The 17802-nt window shown below is 44.9% G+C and overlaps 1 protein-coding gene across 1 annotated transcript in view; it reads left to right on the top strand.

Moving 5' to 3' along the window:
* The first annotated feature begins 365 nt into the window (after positions 1-365).
* Positions 366-17802, top strand: part of LOC112113468 (nicotinamide/nicotinic acid mononucleotide adenylyltransferase 2) — an 81325-nt gene continuing 63888 nt past the window's right edge. Inside the window, exon 1 of the mRNA XM_024209758.2 lies at positions 366-450. Coding sequence (XP_024065526.1) covers positions 366-450 — 85 coding nt within the window. The remainder of the gene's footprint in view (positions 451-17802) is intronic.

Raw genomic sequence — 17802 nt, 5'->3', positions numbered from 1 at the left:
GTGAATATATCTCCAGGCACCAGCAGCCCCTCTCTAGGGTGTGAGCGTCTGTCTGTCTGTCTCCAGCAGCCCCTCTCTGCTGAGAGTGTGTATGTGTGTCTGTCTGTCTCCAGCAGCCCCTGTGTGTGTGTGTGTGTGTGTGTGTGTGTATGTCTGTCTCCAGCAGCCCCTCTCTTTTGTGTGTGTGTCTCCAGCAGCCCCTCTCTGGCGCTGAAAGCGTTAAGGGAGGAGGGGAGAGATGCTGCTTGCGTCTGGCTCAGCTCCTTGGAGCCCACAGCGCCGGCTGCGCCTCGCTTCCCTCCTCCCTCTGCAGACACATCGAGACACAAAAAGAGGCTGGAGCGAGCTGGCAGAAAAGCAGCACCATGACCGAAACCACCAAGACCCACGTTATCCTGCTGTCCTGCGGCAGCTTCAACCCCATCACCAAGGGGCACATCCAGATGTTCGGTGAGTCCCCCCCCCCCCCCCGCTCCCCGCCCCTGTATTTTTCAGTGCGATTGAATTTGCTGGCGCCGGGCCATCAGGGAGGATGCTGGCTGCATCGGAGCCGGCCTGTTCTGCGGGGAGGCCACATGCCCGGGGCGCAGGGAAGCTGGATTGCACCAGCCCTGGGCCTGGGGCTAAGGTGGCCAGATAGCAAGGGTGAAAAATGGGGACACATTTTCAGGGGAGATAGTTGCCTATATAAGACAAAGCCCCTAATATCCAGACACCTGGTCACCCTACTTGGGCACCTAGCGAGCAGGGCTGCCCTACGTGGCTGGCTTGGCAGGGCTAGGACCATGGCAGAGGTCACTGGTGAGAGAGAGCCCAGGGCAGGATGGAGGTGCAATGGCTCGTTGTTAGGCATCCGTTCAGGCAAGGGGCCATCAGTGCCAGGGGCAGCCAGGCTCTGCCTGCCTAGGCTGAGGTTGGGTACTGCAGGGGCTTTGGGGATGGGGATCTTTTGTTAGTGGGATGGGCAGGGGGAGCAATCTGGTGTGTGTGTGTGGGGATCTCTCTGGGGGTGGGAGTGGGCAGGAGGAGATGTGGCATTGATTGATTCTTTAGGGGCTCGGTGTCAGTCAGATGAAGATTTCATGGCAGCACAGGATTTGGGGTGAGTGGGTGGATGGGGGGGTGTTCAAAGGCAGATGGGTGTTTGCTAGACTGGACGGGGCCTCAGGAGGAGAGGCGGCTGTTTGAGCTTGATGCCCGTGGAGGTTGGGTGGGTTATATGACTGGATGGGATCAGGTGGCAGCAGGAAGAGAGTGGGGCCCTGCCTGGCTCAGAGCTGGTGGCACTAGGCTGGGAGTGGGTTTCCCTGGCTATGTGGGATAAGTTGGCAGCAGGAAGGGAGGGAGCTTCGCTGCTGCGGGTCTAGGAGCACCGTGCCCAGGGTGGGTTCACTGCTTGCTGGCTGGTGTCAGAAGAGCGGTCAGCGGCTATTGTTTGGTGCCAGTAGGAGAGCAAGTGCCAGGTGTAGGTGAGAGATCAATGCTAAGGGCTGGGCGCTGTCCACGGGGAAGGTGCTGAAATGTCCTGCTTGCTAGTAAGAGCCTGATATGTGATATATTGAAGCACACTCAGTTTGGTGAGGGCCAGGAAGTGAGGGGACAAGGTCATGTTAGCTAGGAAGCCCTGGCATTTTTAAGGGCTGATTACACACGATTGTAGCTAAACATCTCAATGAGGGATTAATGAAACTGAACAAGTTCCTGCTACTGCTCTAGAGAAAAGGCCCATAATATTCCCAAAAGGACCTGAAGAAGAGCTCTGGGTAAGCACCAAAGCTTGTCTCTCTGACCAATAGAAGTCGATGCAATACAAGATATCACCTCACCCACCTTGTCTCCCTGAAGGGATAAACATGAGTGAAGTCAGGTTAATAGATGTGGGTACTATTCACAACCTATTTTAATTCAGTATAAATTGTGTGCATATATACAGCTAGAGATGAGTAAGAATCCACTAGATCTTCCTTTATTTACACAGGGCTCTATATACAACTCTGTTGTCCAAAAATCCTCCCCTAGACTTTAATTTGCCCCAAAGTTCTTAAATATGGGTCTGGAGAGATCTGCACACTCATACCCCCCCCCCCACACACACACACCCCATCACATTTAAATTAGAAACTGAGCAACATTCCCTTTGAAATGATCCACCTACCCACAAAACCGGATTGGATCTTATTTTAAACAACAACATTTAAGATAATGTGTAAAGAAATTCAAAGCAAAGCCATTGTGCGGGGCAGAAAAGTATTTTGAGAACTGTTTCTCTGCATGGTAAAGTGGTATCAAAGGGTGGGAACCAATGCTCAGGTTGTACCTACACAACAGACCATAATGAGAACCATTAAGTACTATTTTTCTATTCTTCTTGGTGCATCTTTTCAAGCTCTTGGAGTCTCCCATTTTAATTTCCCCTGATTCAGCACAACCAGAGACAAATACCAAACATGGCCTTACATGTGGCTAGGATGCCTTTTGGAGTGCGTCGTGCCACTTATTCTCTGGGGGATTCTCTCTCCTAGGAACTTATTCTCTGTGGCATTTTCATTTCCTATCTGTCTGGAAAATGTGAGACTGGACCAAGGTGTCAGCTCCAGCTCTTGTGTGTGATAGACCAGAATACTAAACAGAGAGCCAACTAAAATACTAAGTGCTAGAAGCCTGGGTGACAAAAAAAAAAAAAAAAGAATTAGAAACACTAATTTCTGAAAGGAATTTGATCTGATTTGTATTAGTGAAACCTGGTGGGAGATTCAGATGACTGAAATGTTGAAATCACTGGAAACTCCCGATTTAGAACAAAGAATGGACAGAAGGGGAGAGAGTGTATTACCTTCTTTAGGATTACTGACAGTTCGGAAGGACAGCACCTGAAATGCTTATGGATCAATGCACTAACTGATAAATCACAAGACAGGGTCCTGGGGAGAGGGGGCGGGTCTGCTATATACCATCGAATCAGAACAAGGAACAGAAAGAGCAGCTCCTTAATCATCTATCAATAATGTGTGGAAAGAAAAAGTGCAATATCATGGGGGATTTCAGTCTGATGGATATATGCTAGAGGTCTCATGCCAACGCTGGTAAAACATACTTGGAGTTTCTAAAAGTTATCAATAACTTTCTAATACACAAAATAATGCAACTAACTTAGTTGTTCAGTATTAGTCCTCATTCTGATGAGGAAAGATGAATTGATAACCAAACTAAAAACTGATTGTTGTGTAGGTGCAAGTGATCACAATTTAATTTCCTTTACTATGTGCAAACAGAATATAGTCCTCACCAATAATATACTTGGTACTTTTAAATGGCCAATTCCCCAAAGCTGAAAACAATTATGAGCAAAATTGGATGGGAGGAAATATTTAAACATAAAAATGTGAATAATTAGAAATTGTTTAAGAATGTTTTATTAAGTGAAAAACAAATACCCTCACACTGCTGCAGTCATAAACCAAAGATGAAATCAACAATAAATAAATATAGCAAATAGAAAAATGTGGACGCTGATAGTAATGAATACAAATTGGCAGTTAGTAAATGCAGGTGATTGATAAGGAAAGCTAAAAGCATCAGGTAATAAATCGGTGGCCAGTTTGATTAAAGGACAAGAAGAAGTTATTTAAATATATCAGGAACACATGAAATTCTAGTAATGGCATAACTCAAAAACTAGATCAAGATGGTAAAGTTATCAATCCTGGTCCAGAAAAGGCAGAAGTAGTCAATATTTCTGTTCTGCATTCAGAAAGAATCTTGAGGATGTATTCATATCTTACAATGATAAAGAAGTACTTTCTATTCCATCAGTAATTAGGAAGGATGCTAAACAGCAATTATTAAGGTTAAATGTTTTAAAATCAGGAGTGGATAACTTGCACCCAAAAATATTCTTTTAGAATTTGCTGAGGAGCGCTCAGAACTATTATAGCTGATTTTTAACAAATCTTGAATCACTGGGGAAGTTCCAGAGGACTGAAAAAAAGCAAATGTTGTGCCAATATTTTAAAAGGGTAAACAGGATGACCCTGGAAACTATAGTCTGACATCAGTCCTGAGCAAAATAATGGATAGGCTAACATCAGATGCAGTCAGCAAGGAATTAAAGGATGATAATATAACCAATGCTAATCAACATAGTTTTATGGAAAATAAACAAACTTGTTATGGTATTTGAATGAGATAAGTTTTGTTAATAAAGGTAACTGTGTTGACATAATGTACTTGGACTTCTGTATAGCATTTAGTCCTGCATGACGTTCTGATGAAAAAAATCAACATTTAAAAAAAAAGATCAATACATCCCATATTAAATGGATTAAAATCTGTTTAACTGATTGATCACAAAAAGCAATTGTAAATGGGAAATTGTCATCCAGTGGGGATGCTACTATCAGGGTCCCACAAGAATCTGTTCTTGGACGATTGCTATTCCACATCTTTATCAGTAACCTGGAAGAAAATATAAAATAATTGCTGGTACGATTTGCAGATTACCACTCCACCAATTTGTGTGTCATTAGTGATGGGACCAGGTCAGCTATGGTGAAGTGGGCTCATTTGAACAACATATGTTTTAGCACAGCAAAATGCAACGAAGAATGTAAGTCATATTTATAAGATGGGGGATTGTATCCTGGAAAACAGCAACTCTGAAAAGCATTTAGGGATCATGGTAGATAACCAGTTGGACATGGGCTCCCAGTGCAATGCTGTAGCTAAGAGAGCAATTGTGATCCTTGGATGTATAAGCAGGGGAATATCAAATAGCAGTAGAGAGGTGGTATACCTTATGTATATGGGATTATTGAGACTATCACTGGAATACTGTGTCCAATGCTGGTGTCCATACTTCAAAAAGGATGTTGAAAAATTGGGAAGGGTTCAGAAAAGAGCTACAAGAATGATATGAGGTGTGGAAAACATGCCTTCTAGTGAGAGACTAAATAAACTTAATTTATTTAGTTTATCCAAGAGAAAGTTAAGAGGTGACTTGATCAAGGTCTATGAGTACCCACACAGGGAAGAGATTGCTGCTAATAAAGGGCTCTTTAACAGAAAATGGTAGAATGAGATCCAGTGGTTGGAAACTGAAGCTTGACAAATTCAGACTAGAAATAATGCTCACATTTTAAAGTGAGGGGAATTAACCATTGGAACAACTTATATAGGGATGTGATGGATTCTCCTTCACTTGGAGTCTTTAAATCAAGACTTTCTAAAAGATATGCTATCGCTCAATCAGAAGTTACGGGCTTGGTACAAGAGTTATTGGGGGAGGCTCTTTGGTCTGTGTTATGTGGGAGGTTAGATCACATGGTCATATAGGTTCCTTCTGGCCTTAAAAATCTATGAATATATTATAAATTTGGACCCAATTCTGCAACCCTCACTTAACTATCAGCCCATACTTACCCCAGTAGGACTACTGGCATGAGTAAGGGCTGAGAACTCTCATAGCAAGTAAGGACTGCTCTTGTGAGCAAAGGTTACAGAACTGGGCTTTTAAGGCCACATCCTGGTCATCTTACTCATGGAAGCCAGCCCACTAAGTCAGTGGGAGTAATCAGGTGAGCTAGGCAAGCAGGATTTGGCCCTTAGTTTCTCTGGCTTCTTTGACTCTGCCCTCAACAAAGAGCAGAACAGTGCTGCTTTCTGTAAATAACGTGTTCCAAACAACTAACTAAATGTGTATTCAAGAGACCATCTTCCTCTCTCAGGTAAAGCAATGGCCCTCATAAACCCGACAGGAAACACTTGCTCTTCAATATCAGAAAAATTGTATCTGCTTAAAATACAAACTAACAGAAAGAGGAAATTGCCAGGTAAAGGCTGATACTCATTCTTTCACTTGTGGAGCTGAATCCTGTAGTCTTCTACTCAGGCCAAAGCCCAGCTGAGTTTGCCTGGAGGATTAGGGCTAGAGTGTCTTTTTTTGATGTGTACTATTGTCGACTGGGTCCTTTCTTCACCAGTCACTTGAGTTTACTGTGGAGCATCCTCCTTAGGTGCGGATTTTCAGGTGGTTATGATTTTGTTACAACCATGCATTTTACAACATTCTCCACAACCATGGCAAGTCCCACTGACCTCAGCACGGCTCTGCCACACTTTGTAAATTGCAGGATCAGGCCATTAACCCTATCCAAGTTTAATTTTCTTTATATATATATATGTGTATAATATATGCAGGTATAATGCAGCTGAGGTAAAAGGCTATGCACCCACCCATATGAAGTGGTTCTGATAACACCATAATAGGTTGAAAACACACCTTGAATTGTTTGTAATGTTATATGTACTCTGAAATGTATGTGTAGTCTGAGTCACAGTGTTTGAGTAGCATTTTGTATATTTAAAGGAACATTGTCCACTTTGCTTAGGATCCAAATCTCAGTTTTGTTTATAAGAAGGGGAAGGGGGAGGGATGGGCTTGTTTTATAAAATCTAAAATGAATAGAGATATTTGTGATTCTTTTTAATTTAAGTGAAATCACGTTTCCTTTATATTCCAAAACAGGCATTACTATATGAAAACAGACCCTATGCAAAAATCACAATAGTACGCAATTGAGCGTGAGTCTCAGAACAAAGTTCTCAGTTAAAAACAAATGGAAAAGACCTCAAATATTAGACATTAAAAGCCATACCTGCTTGCCTTAGTCACATGCATAGGGTGGTTCCATTGAACTCAATTGAATTCAGTTTTCATTTCAAGTTAATACTCAGCAAAACATTGTGTGACATTTGCCTAGCTCTGCACAGTATATGTAATACTGTAAGAAGCAGAACTTCTGAGGCAAAGCCTATTTCTAACTAATCCCCAGCTGATTGCAATTCTGTATGCAGAAGGATGGGGCGGCTGCAATGAGAGATACGCCCATGGCCCACACCCTGAGGTGCCAAGACAAGAAAACCAACAGCTGTGAAGGGGATCTGCCTATATCACAGCTCCCCATCACCACCTTTATGTTAAAAAGGCAAAGCAATGCTACCAAAGGACAAACTGTACAACCAATGTCAAGAGCAAAAAAATAATCTGTGCAGCGCCACTAACAAAACAATGCAAAAATTGGCAAGCATCCAGCTGACAAGAGTGTGTTTGCTTTTTAATTAAATCATTCCCCTCTATCATAGGTAATCCCCATGTAACAGCAACCTGTTAAGGCACGAGAACCAGGAAGCAAAGCTGATGAGAAACCAAAGTTGAACCCACCAGTCTAGTTTAAATCTCCAGCAGAGTGCAAAGTCAAATGTAAACAAACTGCATAGATGGTGAAAAGTACATTCAAGTGTTAGTGTTAAATGATCTAGGATGTGACACTAGAAAAGAAATTTATCAAAGCATGGGGCCAGCTAGCCCGACCAAGATTTACATGAAGCTCTCTCAGTCTTTCCTTAGCCATAAGGGATACAGCAGACAGGCAGAGTTGTAGGAAAGAGATCTTTATTGAGCATGCATAGAAGGCATATTACCTGTAGAGTAAGAGAACTCTGTTTGTTTAGTAGCAATCTGGCCTGAGCTTGCATTCCACAGCTTCTGGTGACCCACCAAACTTGGTCTCCTCCTGAAACCCAAACCTCTTTTTCCAGTTCCACTCATCATACTACAGCCAGAAAGGTGGGAGGATCAGCTGCCCCCACAGCACCCTCCCCTCCTGAATTCCCCGGATCCTGAGCAAGGCCCTTTACAGGGCTAGGGGGTGATGGGTTGGGGTGTATATATTGTCCACCCCTAAATCCATAGGGAAATCATGTAAAAGTTAATGCAGCTTTATGCTGATCTCTCTGCCTTTCCCCCAGGCTGTGGAAGCCCTGTTCATGGTGAGTTCCAGAGGCAGCCACTGATGGAAGATGCCTCTGGTAGTGTGGGTCCAATGGAGCCCAGCTGCCTGGGGGCAGGGAGGCCCAGTGTCAGTGGGAGGCCCAGGTCTCTCCTTATCCTTCAGGATCTGTGGATGGCCTCCCTGGTCCTTGTGCATGGGGCAAATCTCTGATGGAGTGATTTGGGGAGAACACTGCAAGGGGAACCTGGTGCATTTTCCTTCCTCCCTGCAGAACCTTCTCCTACAGATTTTCCCAGTGAGACTTTACTAACTAACCCATGATTTTAATTACATCTATGACATCCATATGCACACAACCTTTCTAATCTCCTGCATGCCGGGTTATTGTGAGATTATATTTGATACAACCCTGTTATTGCAAGAGGGAAATGCTTTTCTCTTAGGAGCTTACATAATAACATAAGAACAGCCATACCAGCTCAGACCACTGGTCCATTTAGCCCAGTATCCTGTCTTCCAACAGTGGCCGGTGCCAGATGCTTCAGAGGGAATGAACAGAACAGGGCAATTATCAAATGATCCATCCCCTGTCATCCAGTCCCAGCTTCTGGTAGTCTAGAGCCTACATCACTTAGGTGCTTTAAAGATTTTTTTTTATCCAAGATGAATCTCTCAGCTCCCCGCCCCCACCCTCCATTTAAAGTACATTTGCTTTCCAGACAGTTACAAAATAAGCCATTGGGACTGTGGCATCACAGGCAATTTGGTGAGCAGAACATAGCGCCCTCTAGTTCACATTCATATTGGCAGTGAATCACAGCTACAACCCTTTTTTTTTCTTTTTGTCTAATGTGAAGTGAATTTCTGCCCATATCTATTCATCTATGTACCTACTAATGGTGAGTGCATGCCACCTATCTCCTGACCAAAAGATTAGATCTGAAACATTTTTACTGAAGAAATAAGAAAGTGCTTCGCTGCCCAAAGTAAAAACTCCATTGCAGCACAGTTCAAAGAAAATTCCAGCAATTAAAAATCCCAGCGGGCTGCGCTTTGGTTAATCAAAGCAACCATCTAAGGGGAGCCACTGAAATCTGTTACATTATGTAAATAGGCTTCTAAGATAAAGAGACTAAGTTTTGTAAGTAACGAACAGGAAGGAGATGGAGAGTTTCTTTGTTTTGTTATTTTAATCGCTTGAGTTTTAAAAATAGGGTTTTCTTAGTGGTGGAGATGACTGGACTGCAAAAGCAGCTGAATCAAATGATCTCTTCTCAGAACCCCACAGCTTGTGAAATCCCATGTCCTGAACAAGATGTTAACATTTCCCTTTTCCTACTTTCACTTCAATTGTGATAGTATCTGCAAATGACCACAAGCAAAATTCCCATCCCGTGAAGGTCACTCAGAAACCTAAATGAGGAGATTTTTCTCAGCAATATGTGAGTAAGACCTAAAAGTTTCTGTCAGGCTGGCTTGTCTTTCCATTGCATTTCACCTCTGAATCCTTTATATAAAATTATCTCAATCAATCGATAGAGCACAAGATGGTAATGTGACTTTAGCAGCTATTGGGTACATCACAGACAGATAGGCCTGATTCTCCACCTGGATGCACCAGTTTTAGTTCAGTGGAAATAAAGTGGGGTAAACAGAGTGTAGACTCAGGCCCACAAACAGTGTAGGGAGATGCCGTCCTTACACTGCTCTGGGTGTACCATTAGTGGGGCTTTGGAGAAACCGCCGTTGAAATCGAAACCACTGAAAACTATGACAGAGAACAATGTAGAAAAAATGGGAAGGACCAGAGCTCCAGCAATTCCCACGGCCCCTTGTTGACACTGGAAATTGCTGTGGGATATGCCCAACCCATGATCCCAGTTCAATGCTCCAGAGGAAGGCGAAACCCCAAGGCCCTTACTAATGTCCCCCAGGGAAGGGGGCATTTCCTTCTTGACCCCCCTTATGTAGAAATCAGTCCAACTCTGTGCATGCGATCACCCTACATATGCTTCTAATCCTAGTTAATGCATCACATTTCTGTCTAGCGTAGCCAACAAAGGCGGGGAAGTTGTCCAAGCATCTCTTCTTCAACCTGGAGAAGTCTGGGGTGACTGCATGGTAGCATCCTTCCTTCCTCTCTTTTCACTGCAAGCTTTAGTCTCTTCTGGCTGGGAGGTCACTGATTTCTAATACTTCCCCAAACAATGGAGGAGAATAGCGGTTCTGTAAGCGCTCTGGGGCAAGGGGGACCATTTCAAAGTGGCAGGCACATCTGTGGTGCAGAGGCAGTTAGAATAAACAGCATTCAGTATATAAAGCTGTCCACTGTATGGCCATTTAAACCAGCGGGCCTGGTTCTCATCTCTCTCCCACTGGCATCACGCTCTAGACGGTGGTGGAGTTAGCCTGATTTGCGCATGTGTAAGCGCGAGCAGACTCAGGCCAATAATAACTAAAAAGCCTTATTTGGTCATAGGAAATGATGGCGTTGGATGTGGTAAAATGCATGGGATGGGAGCCAGGGGAGGAAGTCTTTGCAAACATCTCTTGTGGAGATTCCCTCACACATTCCACAAGGCAGGGATGTGGAGTGTGCGCCCTGTCATGGTACATCCCCCCCAGGCCCTCCAATTTTCTGAGGTCTGCAGAGATCCCAGGGGTCAGTGGGAGGCCAGCACTAACCTTATAGAGGCTCTATGCCAGTTCTGGTCCCTAGCATCTCCATTAGTGCCACCCTAGCAAGGACTCCTCCTGGCCACACCTACCCTGGGATTCCCCATTAAGAGGAACCCCTGTTGCAGAGGGGGCTGTGTGGAAAAGACACTATAGACCCAGGTCATATTAGCCGTTCCTTGTAAACTCCACAGTCACAAGAGGGAGATTGACACTCACCTTGGCTCAGCCCATCTCTCCTCCCTGGGCAGCCCCCAGGCCCACGGAGCACATTGTGCTGGGTCTGGGGGGGGGGGAAGAGGGACAGTGCCCTGCAGCTGACAGTCTCCTTTCTATGCAGAAAGGGGGCAGTCCCTGCTCAGAGGGCCTCCTCCACCACACAGAGAGAGAGGAGGGAGAGGCTCCTTGAGAGGCAACACGGTCTAGTGCCCAGGGTACTAGGCAGGGAGTCAAAACACTTGGGTTCTGCTCCTGTCGCTGACCTACTTTGTGACCCTGAGTAAGTCAACTTTGCCTGCTTGTCCCCTCCCAGCCTTTGTCTGTCTTGTCTAGTTAGACTGCAAGTTGTTCGGGACAGGCACTGAGTGTCACTGCACTTGTACAGCACCTAGCACACTGGGGATCTTGGTGCTACCATCCTGCTAAGAATTAAGATTAATACATTCTTCCCCCCTGCAATAGACTCTTTCTTTTAAAGCACTACTCTTTAGCTTCCTGCGGCCCAAGCCTTTGTCTTCTTTATGCCTCACAGAGCTTAAACTCCATCCCTAAACCTTCCTGGGTCTCTCTAAAATATTTACGTGCTGTTAAATATTTAGCAGTGTTTATTACATTCCATAAACCATGGCGCTGTCTAAAACAACACTGTTTAACAGAATGGGGGAAGGACTGGATCTCATTGTCAAATAAAAAGATTAAAATAAGCCCAGACTGGAGAAATGTAACCCAATAACTTCGTTAGAAAAGAAACAAAGGCCCCAGTTCATTTATAAAATACTTGCCATTTATTAGTATGCCTACGCGGCTCTGGCTGCTAGTTTGTTATGTTTTAATAGGGGGAGCCCATGTGCTGCAAAGGAAACTAATGAATTCATTTGTATGATTAATAATACATATTCCTGTGTTTAGGGGTGCCGGACTGGGACTAAGTTCAAGTCCCTGCTCTGTGTGACCTTGGGCAAGCCACGGTCTACCCAGGCTTCAGTTCCCCATCTCTCCAATCAGGATGTAAGAGCACTGCCCTACCTCACAGGGGTGTTGTGAGGACAGATGAGATAGTAAAATCTTTGGGGCAGGGTCTGTCTTTTATCGTATGTCTGTGCAGCACCTAGCACAATGGAGCCCTGCTCTGGTGGAGGGCTCTAGGCACAAATAATAATAAGTAATACCAATAATCAAGCATAATGCTTTGTACTTCTAGAGCGTCTTTCATCCGAGGCTAGCAAAGCACTTTAGACACTGTTCTCACAGCTCCATTGGGTAGGTATTAGCCCCAATTTACAGCTGAGAAAATGGAAGGGCAAAGAAGATACCATATGACTAACCTAAGGTCCCAATAAGTCTAGGGACAGACCCAGGAATAGAACCCAGGAGTCCTGGCTCCCAGGTCCCCTATTGTAGCTGCACTCCTCATAGTTTTACAGGAAACGCCTCTGAATCACGATGCCCTCAGTGAATGGCCTTTCAGGCCAAGAAGGAATTCCCCATTAAGAGCACTAGCTGCACTGGAATAGGGACTGCAACTGCTGCAGACCCAGCGCCCGGGGCAGTAAGGAGATGCCTGGCTTGATTCCTCTGCATGTGTCACTGGTGTGGTATGAGCCAGGACCAGACAGCTGAAACAATTCCCAGCAGCTATGGAAAGACTGGAAAGTGTTAAAAGAGCAGACAAATCAGCATGGGACTCAGATACACAGAAGGTCCACTTCAGCATCCAAAGGCATCCTCCCGATTAGGGGCCTGATTTTCAGGGGTGTTGTCAGCCTCCAGAACTCCTGCATGTGCTCAATACCTCTGAAAAAATCAGGCCCAAGGCAGAATTCCAGTCCCCTCTAAGCAGCAGTGCTATTAAAACTATTGATCTTAAGTCAGCTCCCTGGGAGACGTCATGATTCAGTGGTTTGGCTGGTGCTCACCTGTGTTTTCCCCCTTTCCAGTGGGGGCTGGTTTCCTGCAATGGGTCTGAGCACAAGATTCATAGATACAGTTTTAGCTTTTGGTCCCCATGGCAGAACAATCCTAAGACAGCAATGCATTTTGTCATTGGAGGATGCTACCATGAGCGATGCCCAGGAGTTCACCCCAGTATAGGGGTGCAGAGAGATTCACGCTGCTTTCTGGTTTGGGAGATAGGCTGGCAAAAGGAAAATCCAAACAAGGAGGAACTTCCCTTTGCATACAAACAGGATTCTTCCTTCCCAGGGGAACAGTGTCAGGAATTGCTCAGCATCTGAATCACAGCAATGTACGCTTGGGAAGGAAATCCAACAGCCCTAATTGAGCTCAAGACCTCCCTGAGGAGAGCACATTTTACTGTGCCTTAGCATCAGGGGAAATGCATAAGAAACCCATTTTGTTTCCAAGATCTTGCAGCTGGGTCTGTGAGTCTGAAAAGAAAATCTTTGCCTCCAGCTACCTTCCTCGGTGCAAAGATGTTGTCAACAGTCTCTTCTGAAGAAAGCAGGTGCTGGGGATAGATTCTTAAAGAAAGCTGGTGTTTGCTGAACTATCCCATCAGAGGAGACAGGGTTGTGGTGACAGGCCTGCAAGTCTCCAGTGTGTCACTGTAGCAACTTCTCAAGTTTCAGCATTGACTCAGTGGGTAGCAGGTGGAAGTGAGGAGAGGCAGTGGGGTCTATGGCTAGATCACTAAACTGTGAGTCATGAAACAGAGGTTCTATTCCCAGCTCAGCCACTGACTTACTGCATGACCTTGGGCATGTCACCCGATTGCTATTTCATCTGCTAGTCTTGGCTATTTACATGGTGAGCTCTTCAGTGCAGGGATAGTTGTTTCTGTACAATGCTTGTCTCAATGGGGCCCAGAGCCCTACGTGGGCCTCTGAGGTGCTGCTGTAATACAAATAATTAAAGTATAGAAGATGACAGGGCTACCATATGGCAATCTGGGAAGTAGAAGCCACTGTGGTTCAAATCGTGCTCACCTCCCTTATGTAAGCAGTCTCACGGATTCCAGTAGGACTACTCACACACATAGGAGGAGCCAAAATTTGGCCCTTCAAAGTCAAGGTGAAATGTTTTCAAATCCACATTGGCACAGGCAGATTGCCTGCAGCTGTATGCACATTACGTACAGTGCATACCATTGACAGGGTAGTTTGTCCTGCCCCCCCCCCCGACTCCCCATTTGAGAAGGCTCCCAAGCCAAGTGGCATTGCAACCTGGCAGGCCAGATCACAGTGCCACTAAGGTTTGGTTCAGTGTCCCCTTGATGAAGGAGCCACTGGGCCAAAGCGGAGTGGCACTGCAGCCCCACACGCTCGGTCGCAGCACCATTCATTGAAATTTGGCCCATTGGCTCCTTTCACAATGGAGGGGTGGACAGGCCAAACATGAGTGACGCTGTGACCCTCTGCACTGGGTTGCAATCCCTGGAGCAGGGAGCTGGAGCCAGCCCCACGTGCCAGGAACCGCTGCTGCTCTTCCAGGATTGAGCACAGCAAGTGTACATTTAGTTTCATTGGTATTTTCGTTTTTATCAGTATCTAGGATTAAAATGCATAATACATTTTCCTGCTCATTGCCGCAAACATACAAGTTGTGTTGTTTTTGTTTTAATCTTTTAATTGCCTGATTTAGTCTTACATCGACCCCATTTTCCTGCCAGTTCTGGGGCTTGCAGCTTTTGTTCCTTTCTTTGCCAGCTCCCTCCTAGCCAAAGCAATGTAGACTGAAATCACCTTAACGCACACACTATGATCTGGTCACAGATTCTCCCCTGCACTGTGGCCGCTCCACGCGGAGGATGCAAAGCAGTACTAAAGCTGACACAGGAGGATCACCCCAGTGTGCAGAACCAGTGCAGCAAGCTTCTCCTCTTCCAGCCCCATCCCTGCAGCTGGTACAGGGAGCACGGCCAGGGCTGCCTTGTACTCCAGCTACAATACCGGCCTGTTGGGTGTCTTTGGGGCACTAGCCTGGCACATAGCCAACCCAAGATTGGCTTCAAACTGCACCCCACTGGCACAAGCTGTACGGTGCACTCCTTTGCCACGGCCAAGGACCTGGGACTGTAAATCCATTGCTTCTCAGACTCCTGTGCTCAAGCTGTGTATCTGCCTAAAGGAATAATATTACAGAGGCCAGAAGCTTCAAAATGCTCCTCTTGGTATGATACAATAGCTCAAAAATTAAAACAACTAGAAATGCTTAAGAAGGGAAATTAGGCCAGAGAAAAAGGATGGATTTAAAAAAAAAATGTTACTGACATCATTTGACAAGCCTGATATTAACTGTGCATCACAGCCTCTTCTAGGCTATCAGACCAGGACGCTGTCCCATTTCAGTCATGTGGTTTGACTTTTGATGTAAAGCAAAACAGGCTACTCCAGAGGGAGGAAAAGGAAAATGCTCATACAGCAGGTTTTCTTTTTACACACTTACCATTGAAATACATTTGTGGAGCCAAGGCAGTAACAATCTTTTCAAAAGGGAGCTGTGAAATAGCTGGAATACATTCCTCTCTGTTTGCCAAATAGCTTGTTTTTGCCACTGATATTTAGAGTCTAACTGAAATAAAATGTAGCCACATGATGCAGATTCTGGGCCGGATCCTCAACTGGTGTAAACAGGTGTAGCTCCACTGAAGACGACAGAGTTATGCAGATTTACACCAGCTAAGAATCTATTCTTCTGTATGATATTTATAGAGTAATGTTTCAACCCACATAATCTGCAGTGTTAACATCCAAACGATTCATTGCAGGTCTGTTTTCAAGTTGTGCTGCTTTGATTGCATCCTACTGTAGCGTGGCTTGCTTTTAGATGTTGTCAGAGCATCACCAGTGCCCTGTACTAATGAGCTCATTTAAGCCCAGCTATACAGCCCATATCAGCTTTTCATCTCCAGGTATGTCCACGTTGCAAGTGAAGGTATAATTGTAGCATATCCAAGCTAACATTAATCTAGCTAGCATGGGTAACAATAGTAGCATAGACACAGCAGCATGGGCCTTAGAGTGATCTACCAGCCCTAGTATGAACCCTGCCTGGTGCCTCAGCAGGCTTGTACTCAGGTGAATAGTGCATTACAGTACTATTGTCACCTGGGCTAGTTACATCAAAGCTGGCATGGGTCTGTCTACTCATGCTATGGTCACAACTTAACTTGCAGTGTAGACACAGCCCAGACCCAGGCAGCTGCTGCCTTCCTAACCCTCCTTGGAAATCAGACAAGAAAGAAAAGACATACAGAGGTGAAATCTAGTTTGCAATAAGCATTTTGTGGGTTAAGTGGGAAACAGAGAGCACGTTCCCTCTGAGTGGCAGACTGTCCGCTACTGACCGGACATAGATGCTACCACAACTATCTTCTGCTCAGAATGAGCTGGAGTCAATCAGAACTGCCGTGATTTTCACTTTCATGGTTGGCACTAAAATGACGGCTTGTTTCACATACTGATATCCACAGCTGCAGTTTCACACTGAACGCTGAAGCTCTCTTGCCTGTATCAATTTTTCACTGATTTCCCTTGAAAACATACAATTTATCATACTGGAAGAGACCAATAGTCCACTCTCCTGTCTATGACACACAGGCTGGAAGCTTCAGAGGAAGATGTAATTTCCCCCACCACCCTCCATAATGCGCAATGCTGTACCATGGATGGATATTGTTACTAACCCCATCACGTGATCAGCTAATGCAGCAAACCATGAAAACGGATAGGCCTTGCCATCTTTCCCTCACTCATGTAATTGTAGATACTATTCTTATGTAGAGCTGTCTACTCTTTTTTTTTTGAAAGTTACGAAGCAATTCACCACAGTAATATCCTGTGGCTGTGAGTTCCATAGATTAATTATACATTATGTAGAAAAGATTATTTTGAAGCAGATTTATCAGTTTCTTTCCAGCAGTTGCTTTTAGCAATTTAGCTAACTTCTGAATATAAACCACCCCTGGCTTTTCAGTCTCTTCTCACTTCACATTCAGAAAGAGCTTGGAGGACTCTAGTAAGGCGGTCTTTTATCTAATTCAAAACAGATACAGTATTAGAAGAAATACGGCCCCCCACAGGACTGAACTATACATATTACAAGCTCATTCCTGCAAGACACTGAGCATCCTCACAGCTCCTATTCCCATCTTTGGATACTGGGGCACTGAGCACCTTCCAGCATCAAGGCCCGAGTGACTTTCTCATAGTGCCAGATTGAGAGCTCTGTGCAATTAAGTTGAACTGTCTCTTTGTATAGTTTATGGTAGTGCCTGCAATAGTGGGCACTTTCCAGACAGGAAAGAGAGTACAATTCCTGTCCTGGTGAGTTACAGCAGCGGCTTCTGCATCATATGCAATTCTGAGTGCACCTTGCTTTTCCTTGCCCACTGGTATATTTCCTAGTTTGATGGGAACTGCTGTGCTGCTCCACACTCCCAATGCTAGCCTGGGATATTCCACTCCTCAGTGTCATCATCAATGGTTAGCCCAATTGTTATCCATCAATAACAGGCTGCACCATTCCAAGCTGCATCACTGTGTCAGGACTTTTATTAAGACTTCTGCAAGTCTCTTCTTTTTCCTCTTCTCCCTCAACCCTGATAGGAGATAGTAAACCTAGGGATGCCTAGGTTGTCTCCAGATGCCTAGGTAATGCTTCCTCAGATGGGTTATCCTTTCAGGGCTACATTTCATCTAAAAATCACTGATAGCTGAGTCTATATTTAAGCAAAAATGGACTGTTTTTTCTGTGTTCCCCTCCCCCCCAAACATACACACACTGCCCACCACAAGGTAATCTTCCATGCTTCCAAAATCTGTTGCAGTTGCTCTGCCATTTCTGGGTCAGCTGACTGTGAACTGATCACTCAGTCCTCCACTGACTTTTTTTTTTTTTAAAAACCTCTAATCTCACTCTGCTATGAGAAAGCAATGAATGGTCAACATATGGTCACAGCACAAGTTACATTAGTCATCAGAAGGATAACTTTCTATCTGGGATTGGACTGGGTCTCTGATGCGATGTCTGGGTGGCTGACTAGTGAATGGTCATAGGTAGGAAATTGAGGTATCCTTCTTCTGGGACTTTTTCAAAGTCTCGCTTTCAAAGTTTTGCAGCATATATATTTCAAGGAGTTCACTGGACATTTATATTT

The sequence above is a fragment of the Terrapene carolina genome, unplaced genomic scaffold, assembly GCF_002925995.2.
Source record: "Terrapene carolina triunguis isolate 2854851 unplaced genomic scaffold, T_m_triunguis-2.0 Scaffold211, whole genome shotgun sequence".
Classification (NCBI taxonomy): Eukaryota; Metazoa; Chordata; order Testudines; family Emydidae; genus Terrapene; species Terrapene triunguis.
This window is presented reverse-complemented; position numbering and strand designations above follow the sequence as displayed.